General features: G+C 37.7%; 2 protein-coding genes across 14 annotated transcripts in view; both read right to left on the bottom strand.

Moving 5' to 3' along the window:
• The window catches only part of LOC132565628 (protein sister of odd and bowel-like), a 96920-nt gene that overhangs the window by 67910 nt on the left and 10099 nt on the right, over positions 1–18911 (bottom strand). The window contains exons 5-6 of one of the 13 annotated variants that reach the window (XM_060230278.1): positions 16074–16682; positions 15823–15853 (exon numbers count right to left, since the gene is read on the bottom strand). The exons of 5 other annotated variants lie outside the window; for them this stretch is intronic. In XM_060230278.1, coding sequence (XP_060086261.1) covers positions 16078–16682 — 605 coding nt within the window. In that variant the 3' untranslated portion in view covers positions 15823–15853; positions 16074–16077. Of the gene's footprint in view, positions 1–970; positions 1795–2723; positions 3664–4416; positions 5270–6701; positions 7292–8798; positions 9614–15822; positions 15854–15883; positions 16683–16702; positions 17384–18911 lie in introns of those variants that run through there. 7 more of the 13 variants (XM_060230285.1, XM_060230283.1, XM_060230281.1 and 4 more) reach the window with 7 other exon arrangements.
• Positions 5276–6267, bottom strand: LOC132565631 (zinc finger protein 700-like). The gene has a single exon (XM_060230299.1). The coding sequence runs from the start codon at positions 6162–6164 to the stop codon at positions 5568–5570; it is 597 nt and encodes a 198-aa protein (XP_060086282.1). The 5' UTR covers positions 6165–6267; the 3' UTR covers positions 5276–5567.

The raw sequence follows: 18911 nt of genomic DNA, 5'->3' as shown, positions 1-18911 counted from the left end.
CAATGAATCGTACAGGAAAAGTTTGCCACATTTAGGACAACTTAAGTGTCCCTTTGATACTGACTTATATTGCGAGGGTATTTGGCAGTGTTTGCACATGACTAAGTCACTGTTGAGGTCAGAGCAGGAGATATCTGAGGGATGACAATTAATTCCACACATTGAGCACTTTAAACCTGGATCGATCCCTCGGTGGGCCCCAACTGTACCCTGAGCCCCTACGGAAGAGAGGAAAACAACATGAAAATGTGCCACTCTCTATATAATTGGTATGGAAGGCAAAATGATCGAAGCTCTTAGTGTAGTAATAGATATAGTGATTAGGACTTGGATTATGTACACATGATAAGCCAATACTATATTTTAATTGATAAAGAGAGTGCATGTTCAAAAAGACAGGATATAAATTTTACTAGTGAAAGGTGGGTGCATAGTCTTTTTTCCCCATAATGAATGGAGGGATGTTTTACAAGTGAAGCTACAACAACCTTTTCTTTCATGAAGATAAATTCTCTTTTCTCTTAATGTCACTTTATACACTTTACACCTTTTGTCTTAATGTCACTTTAAACCTTTTGTCTTAACGTCACTTTACACACTTAACACCTTTTGTCTTAACGTCACTTTACACACTTAACACCTTTTGTCTTAATGTCACTTTCTACACTTAACACCTTTTGTCTTTATATCACTTTACACACTTTATATCTTTTGTCTTAACGTCACTTTACACACTTAACACTTTTTGTCTTAATGTCACTTTCTACACTTAACACCTTTTGTCTTTATATCACTTTACACACTTTATATCTTTTGTCTTAATATCACTTTATACACTTAACACATCTTTTCTTAAGGTCACATATAAGTAAGCTTTTCTTTATCTTTAGTTACTTTATATATTATAACGAACTACAGCATAAGTGAAACATCTAATTTTATTCAAACAAAAATAATCCAACATATGAAATCTCTAATTTTAATCAAACAAAATGAATCCAACTTACAAGCTTCTGTTACAGCAAAGTATTTTCAACATTTCTAAAGAATTTACAACAATATAAATTTGAACTTTATATTTACATAATAATCAACACTTTAATATTCTGACACACAATGACAAACTTATTTTCACAGGATATCCCAGTCCAATATTTAAACACTTTTTCTCAACACCCTTTCATTACATATCAGATCTGACTTCATTATATTTATCTTTTACAATCAGTTTCTCCACACCCTAGTATAATTTATGGTGATGCTTGACCTTTCAAAGTGGTCCATCAAAATTAATAGATGGTCCATGTTTACAAATACGCATGTGTCTGGTCAAGTCAAAATTGTGTTTGTAACAACGGCCACAATCTGGACAAACACAAGATTTGACTGCTGAATGACTGCGCAAATGACGTTTAAGATGTGCTCGAGATTGAAAGCACCTCATGCACAACTCGCACCTAGGAAGTGATTCATTACCCTCGTGCATTTTCAGGTGAAACTCGTGACCTTTATCAGATTTGAAGCCTTTCTGACACGGTTCACAGTAGGCAACAAAGTCATGCATAAGTTGTTGATGAGATTTAAGCTCTGCCTTATCCCGGAGAATGGCTCCGCAGTCTGAGCACACACACCAAGCAGACATGGGGTGAAGGGTCAAGTGATTCTGTAGCAGGTCAAGCGAGGGAAAGGTCAGTCCGCACTCAGGACAGGGCTGCGTTGCCTGCTGACTAGTGAATGCCTCAATGGCCTCGACTACATGGCTCGGGGCTCTGGGCATAGGGGCAATATGTAAGCCTAGAAAAGATAATAAAATACCAAGATGTAAAAATAAAAAAAATAATTTAAACTTTCTGAAATTGTCAACACACACTTCTGTATTGATAATGCAAATACCTTGGTATATATTTTTTAATCAAATAAGCCATCAAAAAGCTTATTCAGTACAATGATGGAATTGACCAACTTTCAAACTCAAGTGGCTTTAGAAAGTCTTAATACAAGAACTCCTTGTTTCTGTTTACAGGCATAAGAACTCCTGAATCTACATAGTTGTTACTTGATTTACCTTCATTCTATTTTGATCATAATGATATAGAGGTATATTCAGGATGTTGATAATATCTTAATGGAAGATTTAACTCCTATAAACTAAGGAACGCCATAGTACACTACATCTCTATCATATTGCTAGCTGAAAATTAATGATAACAGGTGGGGAGAATCTACTTGTTCCAAACTGTTCACGACCAGAGGTTTTTTTTCTTCTTTTTTTTCCTTATGATTGAATCACACATGACTTTGTTTTGAATGAAGGGCAAGATCTTTTCTGTGTTTGTAGGCTTTGTTACAGATTGAGCAAACATGTGGTTTTTCAGATGAGTGACTTTTCATGTGACGTCTTAAGTGTGCTTTAGTCTGGAAGTGTTTTTCACAGATCCTACATTGTGGACCATTAATGCAACCTTCAGCATACATGTGCATTTTCCTGTGGAGTTCAAACCCTCGCATGGACCTGAAGCTCTTCTCACAAATATCACATTTAGCCACAATGTCGCTGCCATTTTCTGACGAGATATTAGTGAATCGGTCGTACACAGGAGTTACTACCGAGTCACTGAGAGTTGATCGATACACAAACCCCCCCTCCACACTAGAATTTAGTCCTCCATCATTTGATTTCAACCAGTTTTCCTCATTCAGGGAAGAGGATGCCATCCCTAGAATGAAACAAAATGTGCCATTAGGTAGAATAGAAGAAAAACTTTTACATGATGCTTTCATAAATTGATTTGAAGGCATTGTAAACTATTAGGAAAACTTTCTATCCTTTCTAACATTATCACTACAGGAAAGTTACAAAAGCAATAGATACATATATTTCTACAGAATTTTATGGTGGTACCTCGTGGTAAAACTGTCCCTTAATGGTACCTCGGGGTAAAACTGTCCCTTAATGGTACCTCGGGTAAACTGTTCCTTAATGGTACCTTGGGTAAACTGTTCCTTAATGGTACCTTGGGGTAAAACTGTCCCTTAATGGTACCTTGGGTAAACTGTTCCTTAATGGTACTAAGGGAAAAAGCCCTCCCTGTGATGGTCACTCAGTTCAGACATGATTTGTGCTCTCCTTGTGATAAAGCAGGTCTTTCTTGTGTTTATAACTCTTAAAACAAATCCCACAGAAAAATGGCTTTTCCTCCGAATGGCTCCGCATATGTCGCATCACATGGAAATTACTCTGGAAGAACTTTCCACATGTGGGGCATTCATGGGTGCATTTAATACTCTTAGTACCAGCTGGCTTTACCACTGGACTTTTATCTGAGGAGTGACTTTTCATATGACGCTGGAGATGAGCATTACTTTGAAAATGCTTCCCACAGATTCTGCATTGTGGACCTTCTCCTTGACCTTGAGCATACAAGTGCATTTTCCTGTGATGGTCATAGCCTTGTTTGGACCTGAAATGTTTTCCACAAATATCACATTGGGCTGTAACATTATCTGCTGGAGGGTATGTATGAGGAGGAACTACAGACTCATTAATTTGAGACTCGTAAACACTACCCCCCTGGGGCGGTTCCCTAACATCCATTTCAAGATTTAATCCATCCTCATAGGATTTCAACCAGTTTTCCTGATTCAGGTAAGAGGAAGCCATTCCTAGAATGAAACAAAATATACCATTAGGTCGAGTAAAACTGTTCTGACTAAACATTCCTTAAAGACTCTTAGGTCTCAAATTTAAGGAATATTTTTTCCAGAAAATGATTTTGAAACAAGACTGTAGAATTCTGGGAGAAATACTGCATGTGTAAATTTGTAGTCCTGATCTTCGTCTGTTTCTGTACAATGATGTTCCTATTTCAACATGGAATGACAGACTGTCACAAAACACTGTTCAATTCAGGTATGGTTACTGTTTTCCTTATGGTTAATCAAATCTTTCTTATGTTTATAACTTTTAAAACATATTCCACAGAAAAAAGGTTTCTCTTGAGAGTGGCTTCGCATATGTCTCAACAAGTGGGCATTGCTTTGGAAGAACTTTCCACAAGTTGGACACTCAGGACTGTCTGAGATTCCAATCTTGGAATCATGAATTCTCATGTGAAATTTGTATCCAGAGGGCGAGAAAAAACCCTTGTCACATTCCTGACAAAACGCCACCATACCAGATGAATGTACCTCCATTTCATGCTGTGCTTTTGACTTCCTATCATTGAAAATTCCTCCACAGATTTTGCACTTTATCTTCACAGGATTTTTTTTGGGCTTTTGATTCGACACTTGGGGATTAAGAAATAAATGTGCAGAGATATCACCTCCACCCTCACTTATAGTACCCAGTGAAGTAGGATCAAGCAGGGAGTCTTCGCCTATAAAGGAAAAGAATACAGGGAGTTAAAAGCCATATATATCCCATTTTTCATTGTCAGGGTTCTGAAGTCTAAATATTAATTAACATTTCTTTTAAAGATTAAATTTCTTTTTAAATGAATTTTGTACTAAATGCGGGGCAAAAGCTTACACATAACAATGTTTGGCCAAGGCCAATAACAGAGTCTGTCAAATCTATATAGAAATCAAAATGGCCTCTAACAAAGACAAACCCCATCGTACAGCGATATGTTGGGAAAAAAATTCTAACTCCACAACTTTTAAATCAACACACCATCATTTTGATACCGCTAAGAGTCAACATCATGCAGAGTAACACATTTAAGTTTTCGTTGGTGTTTGTGAAGGTCTTGTTTGCGTTTGTAGCATCTTCCACATTTGTTGCAGATATTTGGCTTCTGTACGGAATGACAAGTCATATGCCGCTCAAGATTAGAGAAAAATGAAAGCAACCTTGTACAGTACTTGCATTTGAACACTTGTCTGTAACCCTCAGAGGCTGGGTGATTCATGATATGTATTTTAAAAGCTTCTTGAGAGTGGAGGTCAACACCACAATGGATGCATTCACCAATTGCAGCAGTTGTTGTATGTGACGTCAAATTATGTAAATTCATTTTTTTTCCATCATCAAAAGCCAGTTTACAGATATTGCACCACCATACCCTCCCTGAAGGATTAAAATTGATTGAATACGCACTGTCTCCCTGCTCTACTTTATCTATAATGCACAAATGATTTTGTAAATCTTCTAAACAAGAAAAGCTCTCTCCACAGGAATTGCAAGATTGGCCTGTTGTGAACCTTTCTGTTGTTAACTGTGACTCTCCAATACATTCCTTGTTCATGTCAAAATGTACTGGATGACCTACAATGAAATAAAATTTTCTGTTTAAAATTGAAATACTTCTTCAATGTTTGGAAACCTAAATGATCACATATCTCAACAAACCTGGTCTCTTCTTATTCCATTTATTTTAGCCATTCCCACTAAAATCCTGGTAATACTTACAAAGTCATAACTACAATGTAGAAGAGTCGAATGTCTTACGATATCTTTCTGATCTAAGATACCCATGATACCTTACAACTCGCTGTGCTTTTTTGTTGTTTGTTTTAGTTTAGGTATAAGGAACTATATACACCTGCATTAGCTTCCCTTTTTTTTATGAAATTGTTTCTATGCCTGACATGGCTGCTACTACACAATTTTTGCGTTTGTGACGATTAAGGTCCGACTGATGTTTGTAAGACTTCCCACAATAATCGCACACTTTTTGTTTTTCAAACGAGTGGCGGTGCATGTGTCGTTCCAGATAGGAAAAGAACTGAAAGACCTTTCCACAATACTTGCACTGCAAGGTTTGTTTAGGATTATTGGAGCTGTCAGAGGGCTGATGACACAACATGTGAAGCCGAAATGCTTCTTGAGAGTGGTACTCTTTACCACATAAACTACACACATTAAACACCTCATCAATCCCACTGCTGTTTCCCATATGGCTATGAAATACAAAATCATGTTGTTCCTTCCCAGTTTTGTCCTCAAAAAACATTTTACAGGACTCACAATGAAGTTCCTTTGTACTCAAGCTTGATTTTGAAGATTGAATTTCGTGCTCTAGAACTCTCAATGCCTGTTCACAGGAATGACTTTGTAAATCTGCCACACAAGAAAAGCACAGGCCACAGGAAACACAAGACATGTTGGATGTGAACTTTGACCCCTTGGGTGATGGTCCTCCCAAACCATGGTCTTTCATGTCAAAATATACTGGATTACCTCCTAAAACAAAACAAAAATTTGTTTTGAATTTTATTTTTTTTTTTCAAAACTAAAGTTTTAATACAAGTATTTGCTGACTGTTAGAGGCTGAGAAGCTGGCCCCTGTGAAAACCAGACCTGCCTACACAGAAGTGCTGGAATATGGAAACCACCAGGACTTTTCCCAAGATTTCCTTGAAATTTTGTTGTGCATTAATTACCGTTTCAAAAGGTAATAAAACTTGTGTAATATTCCCTCCTGAAAATCTATACAGCTGAAAAAAAAACAAAGGAAGAAATATATCACCTATTGAAAGGCCACTTCTGGCCTCAACTGGACTACGACGTCCAGAGGTTGTTTTTTTTACTGCAACCTGTGCCTTTATAATTTGTGAAATGTATACTATTTCCTGATAAATATTTTTGCATTTTACTTTAATATGGGAAAATAGCACATTTTGACACAAGGAAACTGCTTTTTCTGGCTGTAAAACACAGTAAAAAATCACTGACATTAAAAGTTACTTGACAAAATCCACAAAATTCCAAAAAGTGTTCATCGACTGTAATGTGGGGTACTTAATTGACATTACAGGGGTCCAATGCCTGCTTTAAGAGGACAGGAGTGTGCTTTCAAGTCATACTTCTGCTTGTATGACTTTCCACAATTCACACAGACATAAGGTCTAGCCTCCGAGTGATTCTTCATGTGTCTACGAAGATGGGAACCAGATGTGAAAAACTTGCCACATTGAGAACATTCGTGGCAGTTGTTGGTGTTGCCCAGTGACCTCTCATGACTTTTTTGATGACATCTAAACCCCCACATGGACTTAAATGTCTTATTACAAACATCACAAGTAGCTACAATCACACTCTCATCTGAACAGTGAGTCTCATGGCTTTGTTTTTCAGCTTTGCTAGAAAATAGTAAATTACACTTTGAACAATTAAGAAACGGCACTTTGTCATCAAAGTTTTTAACACAGGGATGTTCTCGAAAATCTTCAGTACACAAGAAGAATCGTCCACATCTAAAGCAGGGAATCTCTGCACCAAGCTTGGGTGACCGATCATTAAATAATCCAAGGGACATGTCTCTGACAGGGACAGATAACTCCTGGCCTAAAAAATAAATAAATACAAGTCAGTTGTCTTCCTTGACACTGCAATGATGGAAATGTCTACATATCATGCAGGGGAACTAGACATTTTTTGTCCTTTTAATTTGGAAATCGTGAAATCACAGCCAACACCAGGGCTTAACCAAATTATTCGCTTCCTCATTACCGGCCAGGCCAACATTCACATCATGCTCAGAAATTGCAACTATTGTTCCCCTCAAATCCGTGGCGGTATTCCATTCCAGAACAAACATGTTTTTTCAAAGCATATTTGTGTTTATAGGCCCTCCCACAATTGTTACACGAGAAGGGTCGTTCTGACGAGTGACTCCTCAAGTGTCTATCCAGGTAGAACTGTGTCTGGAAAAACTTTCCACATACTTTGCATGGATAGCTAGAATCAGTAATACCAGCTGACCTGTCATGAAGTTTCATGTGGTACCGATAGCCTTGGATGGACTTGAAACTTTTGTCACAGGTCTTACAAGTGCCTGCAATGTAGTGATCAATTTGATGTACTTGTGACTCATGTAAGAAAAGAGTGTCCTCATTCAAAAAACTTAGACCACAAATATTACAAATCTTTCCATTTGACGTTTCTATAATTCCCTCTATAACACTGGACCTCAAAGTTCCGTCTTCCTTTGAACCTACAAAGACACCAAACAAAGGCCCTATAATTAAAACATCTTTTGATTTTTTATTACAGAAAAATTATGCAAATAGGGTCTTGGAGATATAAACATAACTATTTTAGAGTTGAAAATAGGTTATGTCATCAAATTCTGAAAATGCTTGAGGACAATGCCATGATAATGATTATTCACTACTTCCTTCCATAAAACTACCTCTGTCCATCCTCTTATAAATTTTTTTGATAAACAATATGTGGCCACAAAGACTAGACATTGCACACTTGACATTAATCCTCCAACTCCAGCCAAGATTATGGCTTGATAACGTATAATTTGGCATTGAAGCTGTTTATCTACCAAGGAGACACAAAATCTTTTCCAGGACATGAATGTTTTTTTAAAGCAAATTTATGTTTATATGCTCGTCCACAATCGGGGCATGGGAATGGTCGTTCCGACGAGTGACTTCTCAGATGTCTCTCCAGATAAGACAAGGATTGGAAAGACTTTCCACACACTTGACAGGAACAATTAGAATCTGTCAATCCAATTGATCGCTCATGAAGTTTCATATGATACCTATAGCCCCAACTGGACTTGAAACTTTTCTCACACGGTTTACAAGTTCCTGCAATATTCTGATGGACTTGTGCCATGTGTATTAAAAGATCATTCTTATTTACAAAACTGAGACCACAAACATTACAACATATCTTTCCATCAGGCTGTTCTATCAATCCGTCTAAAACACTTGAGGCACCACCCTTCACAGAACCTAGAAAGACAAAGCAGTGCCCTTTAAGTATATCTGCCATTGACAAGCTATTGGAAATAATTGTATACAGCCATATAAAAAAAACTAACGCCCACAAAAACTTTCTGAAGCTGATTAAATATTTATTTTGTAATATCTTGTGCAAGTAGCAAAACTTACTGGTTACACTTCAACTTAACAATGCTAATAGTTATCATTAAAATATTAGAAAAAATTTGATATATTCGTAAAACCATCAGTCCTCAAGGTCACTCCATTTTTTATTATCACACGTGGCCTCTGGATCACCTCATGAAACAATGGCATTGTGTACAACATTGTCACGGCCCCCATGTTGATGTATGTGAATACATTTGTTTATAACATGAGGCCTGATGCATTTTTAGGCCACTACTATGTTTATAAGACCGCCCACACCTTTGGCAAGAATGGGGTCGTTCTGTCGAATGACTCTTCAAGTGACGCTGGAGGTAAAACAGAGACTGAAAAAACTTGCCACAAATTTTACATTGACAACTGCCACTAGTTTTACCAAAAGAGCGTTGGTGGCTCTTCTGGTGGTAGCGATAGCCCCAAATGGACTTGTAGGTTTTCCCACAAATATTACAGGTTGCAACAACATTCTTATTCTTGTTTGATTTGTGAACAGTTCCCATATGAAGCACTTTCTCATTTTCAGTGTTAAATAAAATGCCACAGCTTTTACATAGTAATCCGGATGACTTCACATTTTTGCCTGTTGACTGGTGCGTATACAGATCAGATCCATGTATTAATGACAGATGTTTTGATTTTTCACTTTCACTGTTAAAATAAATGCCACAACTTTCACAACTCAATCTGGACATATCACTGGCTGATTCACGCATCCCCTCAATAACATAGGAGCCAAGCGTTTTTTCATCCTTGAAACCTACAAAGACACCAAACAAAGACCTGTGAATGATTTTTGTACTATTAAATGTCTGAAAGCAAACCTCAAGTAGGATATATCAAATAAGATCTGTTCACAAGGCAACATGCTTTCACTGCAGTACAAAAGGAGATACTTTTTCACCATTTTGTTTTTACTATTTATCATTTGATTAGGTATATTCTCAACCGTCCTTCATTTCTGATACACAAAACTACTAGGAACACTTGAAAAGCGACACTGATGGACTTTGAGGCCATTGTTATGCTTGTAAGCCTTCCCACACTTTCCACATTTGAACGGTTTCTCCTGAGAGTGACAGCGCATGTGACGCCGAAGGTGTGATACAGACTGACAGAATTTCCCACACTCAAAACATTTAAAGCAGTCATCTGGGCGACCAAGAGAAATAGCATGTATCTTTTTATGACACTTAAATCCCCAGAGAGACTTGAATTCTTTGTGGCATAAACTGCATGTTGCAACCACTGTCGAGTCTCCTAACCGCGACTTATCACTTTCATTGAGACAACTAGTGTGTTTGCTTTGAGGACCAGTTAAATCCAACATGCCCATATAGTTGTCCATATTGAAAGAGCTGCCTTCCATTTCTGGCATTAAGCTTTGCCCTACAAGTACAAGAATAAAATTCTTTTAATGAATTGCTATGGACTCTTTTATTCCTTATTTTTTGTAAATATTCATGGTCTGGTCCTTTTTTCTGAAACAAATAATTTTGTTACATACAAATAAATAAATGGTTTGAATGAACATTTTTTTTTTTTTTTTAAATCCTGCCAATGCCTTTGATTTCAGAGCTCTTCAATAGAGTAACACACTCCCATGTCTCAAAATGAAACTTCATTATACTACATTTTCAGCAAGGCATGAATGATTTTTCAAATCACAATTGTGCTTGTAGCCCCGTCCACATTTGTTACAGACATAGGGTCTAAGATCAGAATGGCATCGCATGTGTTGACGAAGCCGAGATTGTGTAGGAAAGAAATTCCCACACGTATCACATTTAAAACAGTCACTGGTCTTCCCTTGAGATATATCATGTTGTTTCTGGTGAGTTTTAAACCCTAGCAAAGTCTTAAACCCTTTTCCACAAATCTTGCAGAATGCTTTTACACCATGTGTTTCTGCATCATGCTGTGATTTAGCAACTTCAGTGCCAAAATCTACTCCACAAATTGGACAGAATGAGAGGCTAATGTCGAACTGCCCAATCTGGTAACCTATTCCTTGTCCAGAGTCAAAAATCGTCTGGTGATTCCCTACAAATAAAAATAAAACAACAGCTGTTTGAAAATGCCAAGATTTTCCTTTTATTTCAAAAATAATCCAAAACACATAGAGACTACAGTGTTCCTTAGAAATCTCTTTAAAGTGCCCCAACTTCACTGCATTTTTGTCATGCTAAAAAGCAAGCTTAAGACAAAACTTGACAGTTTGGAGCGACTCCTGGTATATATCATTTATTGCCTGCAGCAGAACAAGTATGCATCTTAAGATGACAGTTATGTTTGTAAGCACGTCCGCATTTACCACAGGCATACGGTCGTTCTTGTGAATGGCAGCGCATGTGCTGACGAAGCCTTGCGGAGGTAGGGTAAAAATTTCCACATGTTGTACACTTAAAACACTTGTCCAGTTTACCAAACGAAATGTCATGAATTTTCATATGACATCTATATCCCCACAATGATTTGAAATCTTTCTTACATATATCACAAGTGGCTACTACTGGGCCTTTGGCAAATTGGTTTTTGTAAACTAAACTTTCATCAACAAACTGAGAATCTGAGAATTTTAAATTGGCGACATCCACAGATCCTATAAAGCGCTCTGCATTGAAATAGGATTCCTGGTCTTCGATAACATTATTGCCTACAAATACAAGAATACACTTCTTTAAGAAACCAAAAAATTCTGATGGCATTGAAAAGTTACAAAAACGCAACACATTTTTGAAGATAATCATTTATTCAAATAAAATTCACTCAAACTGGTAACAAAAAATAATGTTAAAAAAAGGTGTTTCTCATAAATGTGGCTTTTGTACAAATGCATATTTCCATCCCCATTATTTTTCAAAGTAACTGACTACTAATAATACTAAGAACATTTCTCTTCAACATATATGAAAATGTTTTCCGGAGGTTATTTATAAAGAAGTTATGCCTGGACATACATGTATTTTTAAGTCACACTTGTGTTTGTATGAACGTCCACATTTATCGCATGTAAAAGGTCGGACTTCGGAGTGACAGCGCATGTGACGACGTAGGTGCGACACAGACTGACAGAACTTGCCACAATGCAAACATTTAAAACAGTCCTCGATTTTCCCTGCAGAAATGTTATGAATTCTGGCATGACATTTGTATCCCCAAAGTGATTTGAAGTCTTTAAAGCAAATATTGCATGTAGCAACAGTACCCCTGTCTGATATAGGATCCTGGATCTTTAATCGGTCTTTTGCTTTTAAATCGGCCAAAAACTTATCAAAACAATCTGAACTATCTTGACGAGAGCTTGTGGAATCCAGAGCTCCCACACAGTTGTAACCTGTATAAAACGTGGACACTTCTGTGACTGGAATTACGTTCTGGCCTACAAATACAAGAATAAGAATCAGGTCGTGTTTTAGCCTTCTTTGTATCAAGTTTTATTTAACATTCTTTAAAAAAAAATCAATCTGAAGTGTGATTGTTAGTATGAATGCAGTAATTTTCTGGAATATCTGCATCTATCCCCAAAACCATTGTCAAAATATTTTTTTTCCATAGTGAACAAATGCAAAAATGCAACTTCATATCACTGTGGTGTTTGTGAGCTCATCTGTATTGTTTACAGATGAAATGTTTCTCATCAGAATGACTCTGCATGTGTTGGGGAAGTCTTGTCGTGGTTGGATAAATCTTTTCACAAATTTCACATTTGAAACAGTTGTCATGCTTTCCCTGTCTTTAAATATAGCATTTGTATCCCCATAAAGGTTTCAAACATTTTCTGGCTAATGGGAAAGATAGCTACATTTCTATAATGACTGAACAATCAACAGAAACCATAAAGCAAAATCTCAAAAATAATTCAAAACCAAAGAACTGTCAGTCTGGTCTTGGTGCCTCAGGAGTGAAGTTCATCCCTCCAAACCAAACAATACCATTTTCTTTTTGAGAAGTTCCTAGTCAGGACACTCATATCTCAAGGAATATTCAAGACAAATCACAATTCCAATGTACAAGGACTCAAAACTACTAGATGTTTTCTCCAGAACAAGTATGCAACTTAAGACCACAGTTGTGTTTATAAGCCCTTCCACATTTATTGCATATAAACGGTCTGTCATCAGAATGACATCGCATATGTTGACGAAGTCGTGCTGTGGTTGGGTAAAAGTTTCCACATATTTTACAGCGAAAACAGTTGTCAAGTTTGCCATATGAAATGGCATGTATTCTGATGTGACATTTATATCCCCAGACAGATTTAAATCCTTTCTGACATATAGAACAGGTTGCTACTAATGGTTTATCAGACTCATTAATTAATTTTCCAAAACTTTCATTGGTATGATCAACACTCATGTTTGTATCCAAATTTCCCATATAGCTGTCAGCCATTATAGTGGACGTTTCCATGTCCGATGATATTTTGTGCCCTACAAATAGAGAAGAGAGTTTTTAATGACCAAAACCTATAAATAATTGTTTTCATATGAAGACCTAAAGTGCACACCCAATACAAGAAAATACATGCAAATTGTTTAGAACTCCCACTGACTATCAAAATGTCTAAGATATTAAACTGATGCAACAAGCCAAACATGTATTCACTTGTGCTCATATTCTTGTTTTTGTCTCTATCTGTTTTCTGTTTCCACGTGTTTCCAGTTAGATATTGGCTTTAGGACAGTCATGTTTTTTCAGTGCGTTTTTATACTTGTATGCACGTCTACACTTGAAACAGATGTAAGGTCGAAGCTCTGAATAGTATTGACCACACAAGGCACATTCAAATGTGGTTTGACTTTTCCCCTTTCTGTTAAACTTGTAACCGATGCCTTCTCTACAAGTACCACACAGTGATTTTACAGCACCAATCTCTTTCTCTTCACTAGATTTCACCAATGCATTTTGTTCTTTAAGAACTTCACAGGTATCAAAATTCACATCAGCTGGTTCAAAATTCTGGCAATCTATTGGTGGTGCAGATCCAAACTCTTCTTCTAAACCCTGATAAACAGCTAAAAAAACAAACAAAGCAAGTCTTAGAAACGGTGTTTATTGTAAGGACAACAAAATTAAAATATTCTGTCTACAGCGAAATAGCCGAGAAATAAATCAACAACTAAACATCAGTACCATGACAAGTGTGAATTTTCAGTCCATTGTTGTGTTTGTACGCACGTCCACATAAATTGCATGTGAAAGGTCTGGCTTCAGAATGACAACGCATGTGTTGACGAAGCCGTGACACCGTAGGGTAAAAGTTGCCACATGAACTACACTTATAACAATCCTTGGTCAACCCATAAGATATATTGTGCTGTTTTATATGATAGCGATAACCCAACACAGAACGGAAACCCTTTTTACATGTCCCACAGAATGCCTTTACACCATGTATCTCTAGATCATGCTTTGATTTTGCATTTTCATTTGCAAAAACAATTCCACAATTTTCACACTTCAATTTGTGATGTTGGACACTCTGGATATCTAATCCCTGGCCCGAACTGAACGCATGAGAGTCTTCACACTCCCCTAGAAATAAACAAAGAGAAATCTTTGAAATTATTGCATCAACTGTCGGCCAAAATCAAAGAATCTACCAGCAATATCACTGTACAAGGTTTGTCAGAGTTGGATTTCAAGTGCTTAATTCTTCTCCGAGAATATTTTGCAGGAGGAATTCTATATTTACTATTTCCAAGTTCTGTCTAATTTCGGCAGACATGCTTAATCAGAGCAAAATTGTGTTTGTAAGATTTACCACACTTGTTGCAAGTGTAGGGCCTCTCAGACGAATGTCGTTTCATATGTCGACGAAGATGTGATGGTGACTGAAAGTATTTTCTACAAAAGTAACACTCAACACAGTTATCAGTGTTACCATGTAGTATCTCATGTGTTTTCATATGACATCTATATCCCCATACTGACTTAAAACCCTTTCCACAAACTTGACAATAAGCTACCAGGCTCTCTGCTGTAGCTTGGCACTCCTGTTCATGTTGTAACTTTGTCATTTCATTTTCGAAAGTCATTCCACATTTGGTACAGGTCAAAGCCTGCTCTGAACTCAAAACACCCTTACTTAGACCTTTAGAGGTCACCTCACTTCCATCACCTCCCAAGGTCACAACCTCGTCTACACAACCTTGAGAGGTCTTCGCCAGATCTGGCTTTATGTTGACCCCTACAAAGAGACAAGAATGTTGATTTTATTCTTTAACTGTTAGAACTAGTTTTGTTTTTTGTTTTTTTTTTCGGAAGGGAAAATACTGTAGAAAATAAAACCAGAGTAACATCATTTGGATTTTTTAAACAAATGACTTTATTGAAGTAAATGCCAATCAATGGCTGCATACCTCTGCATTCAACTCAACATTATTAACTCAAATGAATGAACTTAATTCTGGGCAAAAACACTAATTAAACATATCTACACATCACTTTATCAGATGTGATTTCACTGTCCGAACTGACAATCATTCTGCCTCAAGCAGCCTCAGGGATCAATGGCAGTTATGAGTACTAAGAGCAGTCTTGTATTTGTATGACCTTCCACATGCATTACATGTGAATGGCTTCTCGGTGGAATGACTTCGCATGTGTCGCTGCAAATGTGCAAAGGTCTGAAAGTATTTTCCACAATGGGAGCACATTGGGCATTGTGGATTGCCCTGCTTAGACTGGTGGATCTTTTGGTGAACCTCGTAACCCCAGGCTGACCTGAACCCTTTATTACACTCCATACAAAATGCCACCAAATCTGAGCTATGTTTCTCAATGTCATGTTTGTCCTTTTCTTTTTGATTCTTTAAGTATATTCCACACTGTTTACACTTTGTCTGCCTTTTCAAACTAGTTCTCATACTAGGTCTGTGGAATCCACGGAAATGGACATGTGACCTTTGTGCTGTAGCCAATGACAGATCAAATGGTACTATCCCCTTGCCGGCCTCACTCCCTAACTGTTCATTGCCAGAGCCTGATTCTGTTGCTATAAAGAAAACAAACAAATTTAGTCCCATAAAACTTTATATTCACTACTTTCTTAATAATTTTCTAAATCAAATTTGATACAATGGAGAATTCTCCCTTTTCCTCATCCATGCATGTGTCTTGAGTATTATTACTAGCTTCATTTCGAATGTCGTTTAATTGAAGGCGTCAGGTGAACACAAATGATTTAGTATGCAGTGAACATATCCCTCACATACCAGTTTAAAACTGACTTCCATCATTTAACTGTTTGTTGTCGTCCATATACACTGCTTGGGAATCTTCAGAAACATTGGGGATTGGACGACAGGCATGACCAATCAAGCCCTCCCGATGCTTGTAAGATTTTCCACATACGCCACAATAGAAGGGACGAATAGTTGAATGACTTTTCTGATGTCGCAACAGGTGAGCCTCTGTCTGAAACTTTCGTCCGCACACATCACATGAAGCGCATTTTGTGCTGTCATTTGATGAGTCATGCATTCGCTCATGCAAATTTAAACCCCAACCAGAGTAAAAGCTTTTACCGCAATGTTTACAGAAACCTATAAAACCACAACCATGCACGATCATCTGGTGCTCGGCACTTTTCCTTTTTTCTGTAAACGTCAGCCCACATGGCTTACACTTGAACCCCATCTGGCCAATGCTCATATGTACTTTTTTGTGAATCTGCAGTTTTTTCTTGGATGAGAATAAATCACTACAGTGAAGACACACATACTGCTTACATAACTGGGACTGGTCCTGTTCTGAGGTCAAACTAAGGTCAACTGAGGTCATACTTAGATCAACCCGTGAATCCCACGTGGAATGGGCGGGGCCTACAAAACACAAAAATACACTGGGATCATTCAAATATCTTCTAGGACCACAGTTTCCTTAAACCCCTTTCACAGATATCTTGATTTATATAAACAGTCACATACATTCTGTTCAGTATTTAATGGTAATTTTTCAAATGTACAACTTTTTAACAATTTTATAAAGCAGTAAGTAACACATTAGTCAATGGGCTGTTGCGGTCGACACACATGTACATCAAAGCCCTCCTTATGTTTGTATGATTTGAGACACACAGAACACACATACGGCTTCGAGTTGGAGTGACTCTTCATGTGTCTTTGCAAGTGTTTCTCAGTTTGGAAGTGCTTGTCACAAATAGTACACATAGGGCACCACTTGTTACCCTTCGAGTCCGGGTGCAGCCTCTGATGAAGACTTAGGCCTCCACTAGACCGAAAACACTTGTTGCAGTGTTTGCAGAATGCCACGTAACCCATGTGATGACAGTCCATCAAGTGCTTAGCCCCAGAACTTCTACATGGGAGGTGTTCATTACAGACAATGCAGTAGAAACCATTTTCTGTCAGATGAGAAGGCAAGTGACTATGAAGGTCGTTTGCAGTGTAGAACTTTTCCCTACATGCAGGACAATCATATTTGCCCAATAAATCCTGCCGAGAGCCTTTTGGTTCTAAATCATTACTCTCAAAACTAATTTCCTGGCCCCAGCTCGCGTAGCCTAAAAAGATAAACAAAACATATCAGGAGAGATATATTCTTTTTAATCCATGCCTATTACTTAGAAATCTTTTTTAAATATCCTTCTTGGCAAATAACACGGGGACATATTCAGTGCAAAAACTTCACATGCTTTTTGTGCATGACAACTGAACTTTCCAAGAACAGGTTTTTCAGATCCCTAAAGCATGCCGGAATGTATCGTCTTTTCAACTAAAAGAGTGTTGGGTTAGTTACTACTAGACAATGGGACACAAACATGACCCTGTAAATTTTTCTTGTGCTTGTAGGATTTTCCACATTTTGTACAAAGAAAGTTTCTAGCGTCGGAATGTGATCGTTCATGTATGCGCAATAGACTGAGACAGGTGAAGTACTTTCCACATGTCGGACACTGGTCTAATGCTGCCTTGTCTTGGTGGCAGCGACGGTCATGATGGTTAGCCCCAGATTGAGATTTGAACCCCTTGCCACATTCCACACATATAGCCACAAAGAGTGCATCATGTTCACTCTTCAAATGCTGCCCAAGGGCAGGCTTGCTACTGAAGTGAACACCAACACAAACAGGACAGGCCGAAATAGGTTGAAATACAGCTTGACATTTGTCATATGCAGACTGGTACAAAGCACTGTCAGAGACTGCTGGGTCCTGCCCATAAATGTCTTGTCTGTCCCCGAAGTAACTCTGGCTGGGTCCTAAGTAAAACAAGAAAGAAGTAACTACAGTAGCACATCTCACCCAACGTTACATGAGAATTACTAATCAGAACCAAGTCTATACCCTTTTTCTATAATGCCCGTTTTCAATCCCTCTTCAAGCTTGGAATGGTTAGAAAAGGATACCATACACAGACCAAACTATCCATATAAAGACAAAATTTATCTCCAACCACACCTTTTGCATAAATTCATGAAATCAGTCATTTTTTTCAAACCACAGTCAACATGTGATCTTTAAGTTACACTGGATATCAGTATAGGACAGTTATAGATTCAAGACTGAGCTGTCGGATTTTTTTTGCCTTTGCAGTTGTGATTGAGTAGATCGTGTTTTTGAATGTAGGCCTTGCCACAAGCTGTACACAGAAATGGGCGTTCTCCTGTATGAATTCTCTCATGAATCACTAGTCTACTTCGGCACAGAAACTGCTTGTTACAAAACTGACACTTGGGAAAGTTGTTTTCAGTTGTACTGTGGTACATCTTGCAATGCATCTTGTATCCGTGCACAGACTTAAACCCTTTCACACAATGATCACAGAAGGCAACATACTCTAGACTGTGAACAGTGGTAATGTGCTCCTTGTAACCGTCTTGGTCTTTGAATGCAATTGAGCAGAATTTGCAGAAATAACACTGGCCAAATGTGAGTTCATCAATTGGTCGGTTAGCAGAAAACAGCCTGAAAGAATCACCTGAGGGAACATCTCGTTTTTTCTCCGTTCCTATATAATAGAGAGAAAATCATTCTGAGACTTTCTTCAAGTCACTTTTATTTCATAACCCTTAACAACTTTTTTCATCCC

The sequence above is a fragment of the Ylistrum balloti genome, unplaced genomic scaffold (genome assembly GCF_031769215.1).
Source record: "Ylistrum balloti isolate Yb309-2 unplaced genomic scaffold, AGI_CSIRO_Ybal_v1 Utg369730, whole genome shotgun sequence".
NCBI lineage: Eukaryota > Metazoa > Mollusca > Bivalvia > Pectinida > Pectinidae > Ylistrum > Ylistrum balloti.
The sequence above is the reverse complement of the archived record's forward strand: the minus strand, read 5'-3'. Positions and strand labels throughout refer to the sequence as shown.

Coding starts and splice junctions, on each gene's coding strand:
- LOC132565631 (XM_060230299.1), bottom strand. CDS start 6,164: ATGAAAGACCATGGTTTGGGAGGACCATCACCCAAGGGGTCAAAGTTC.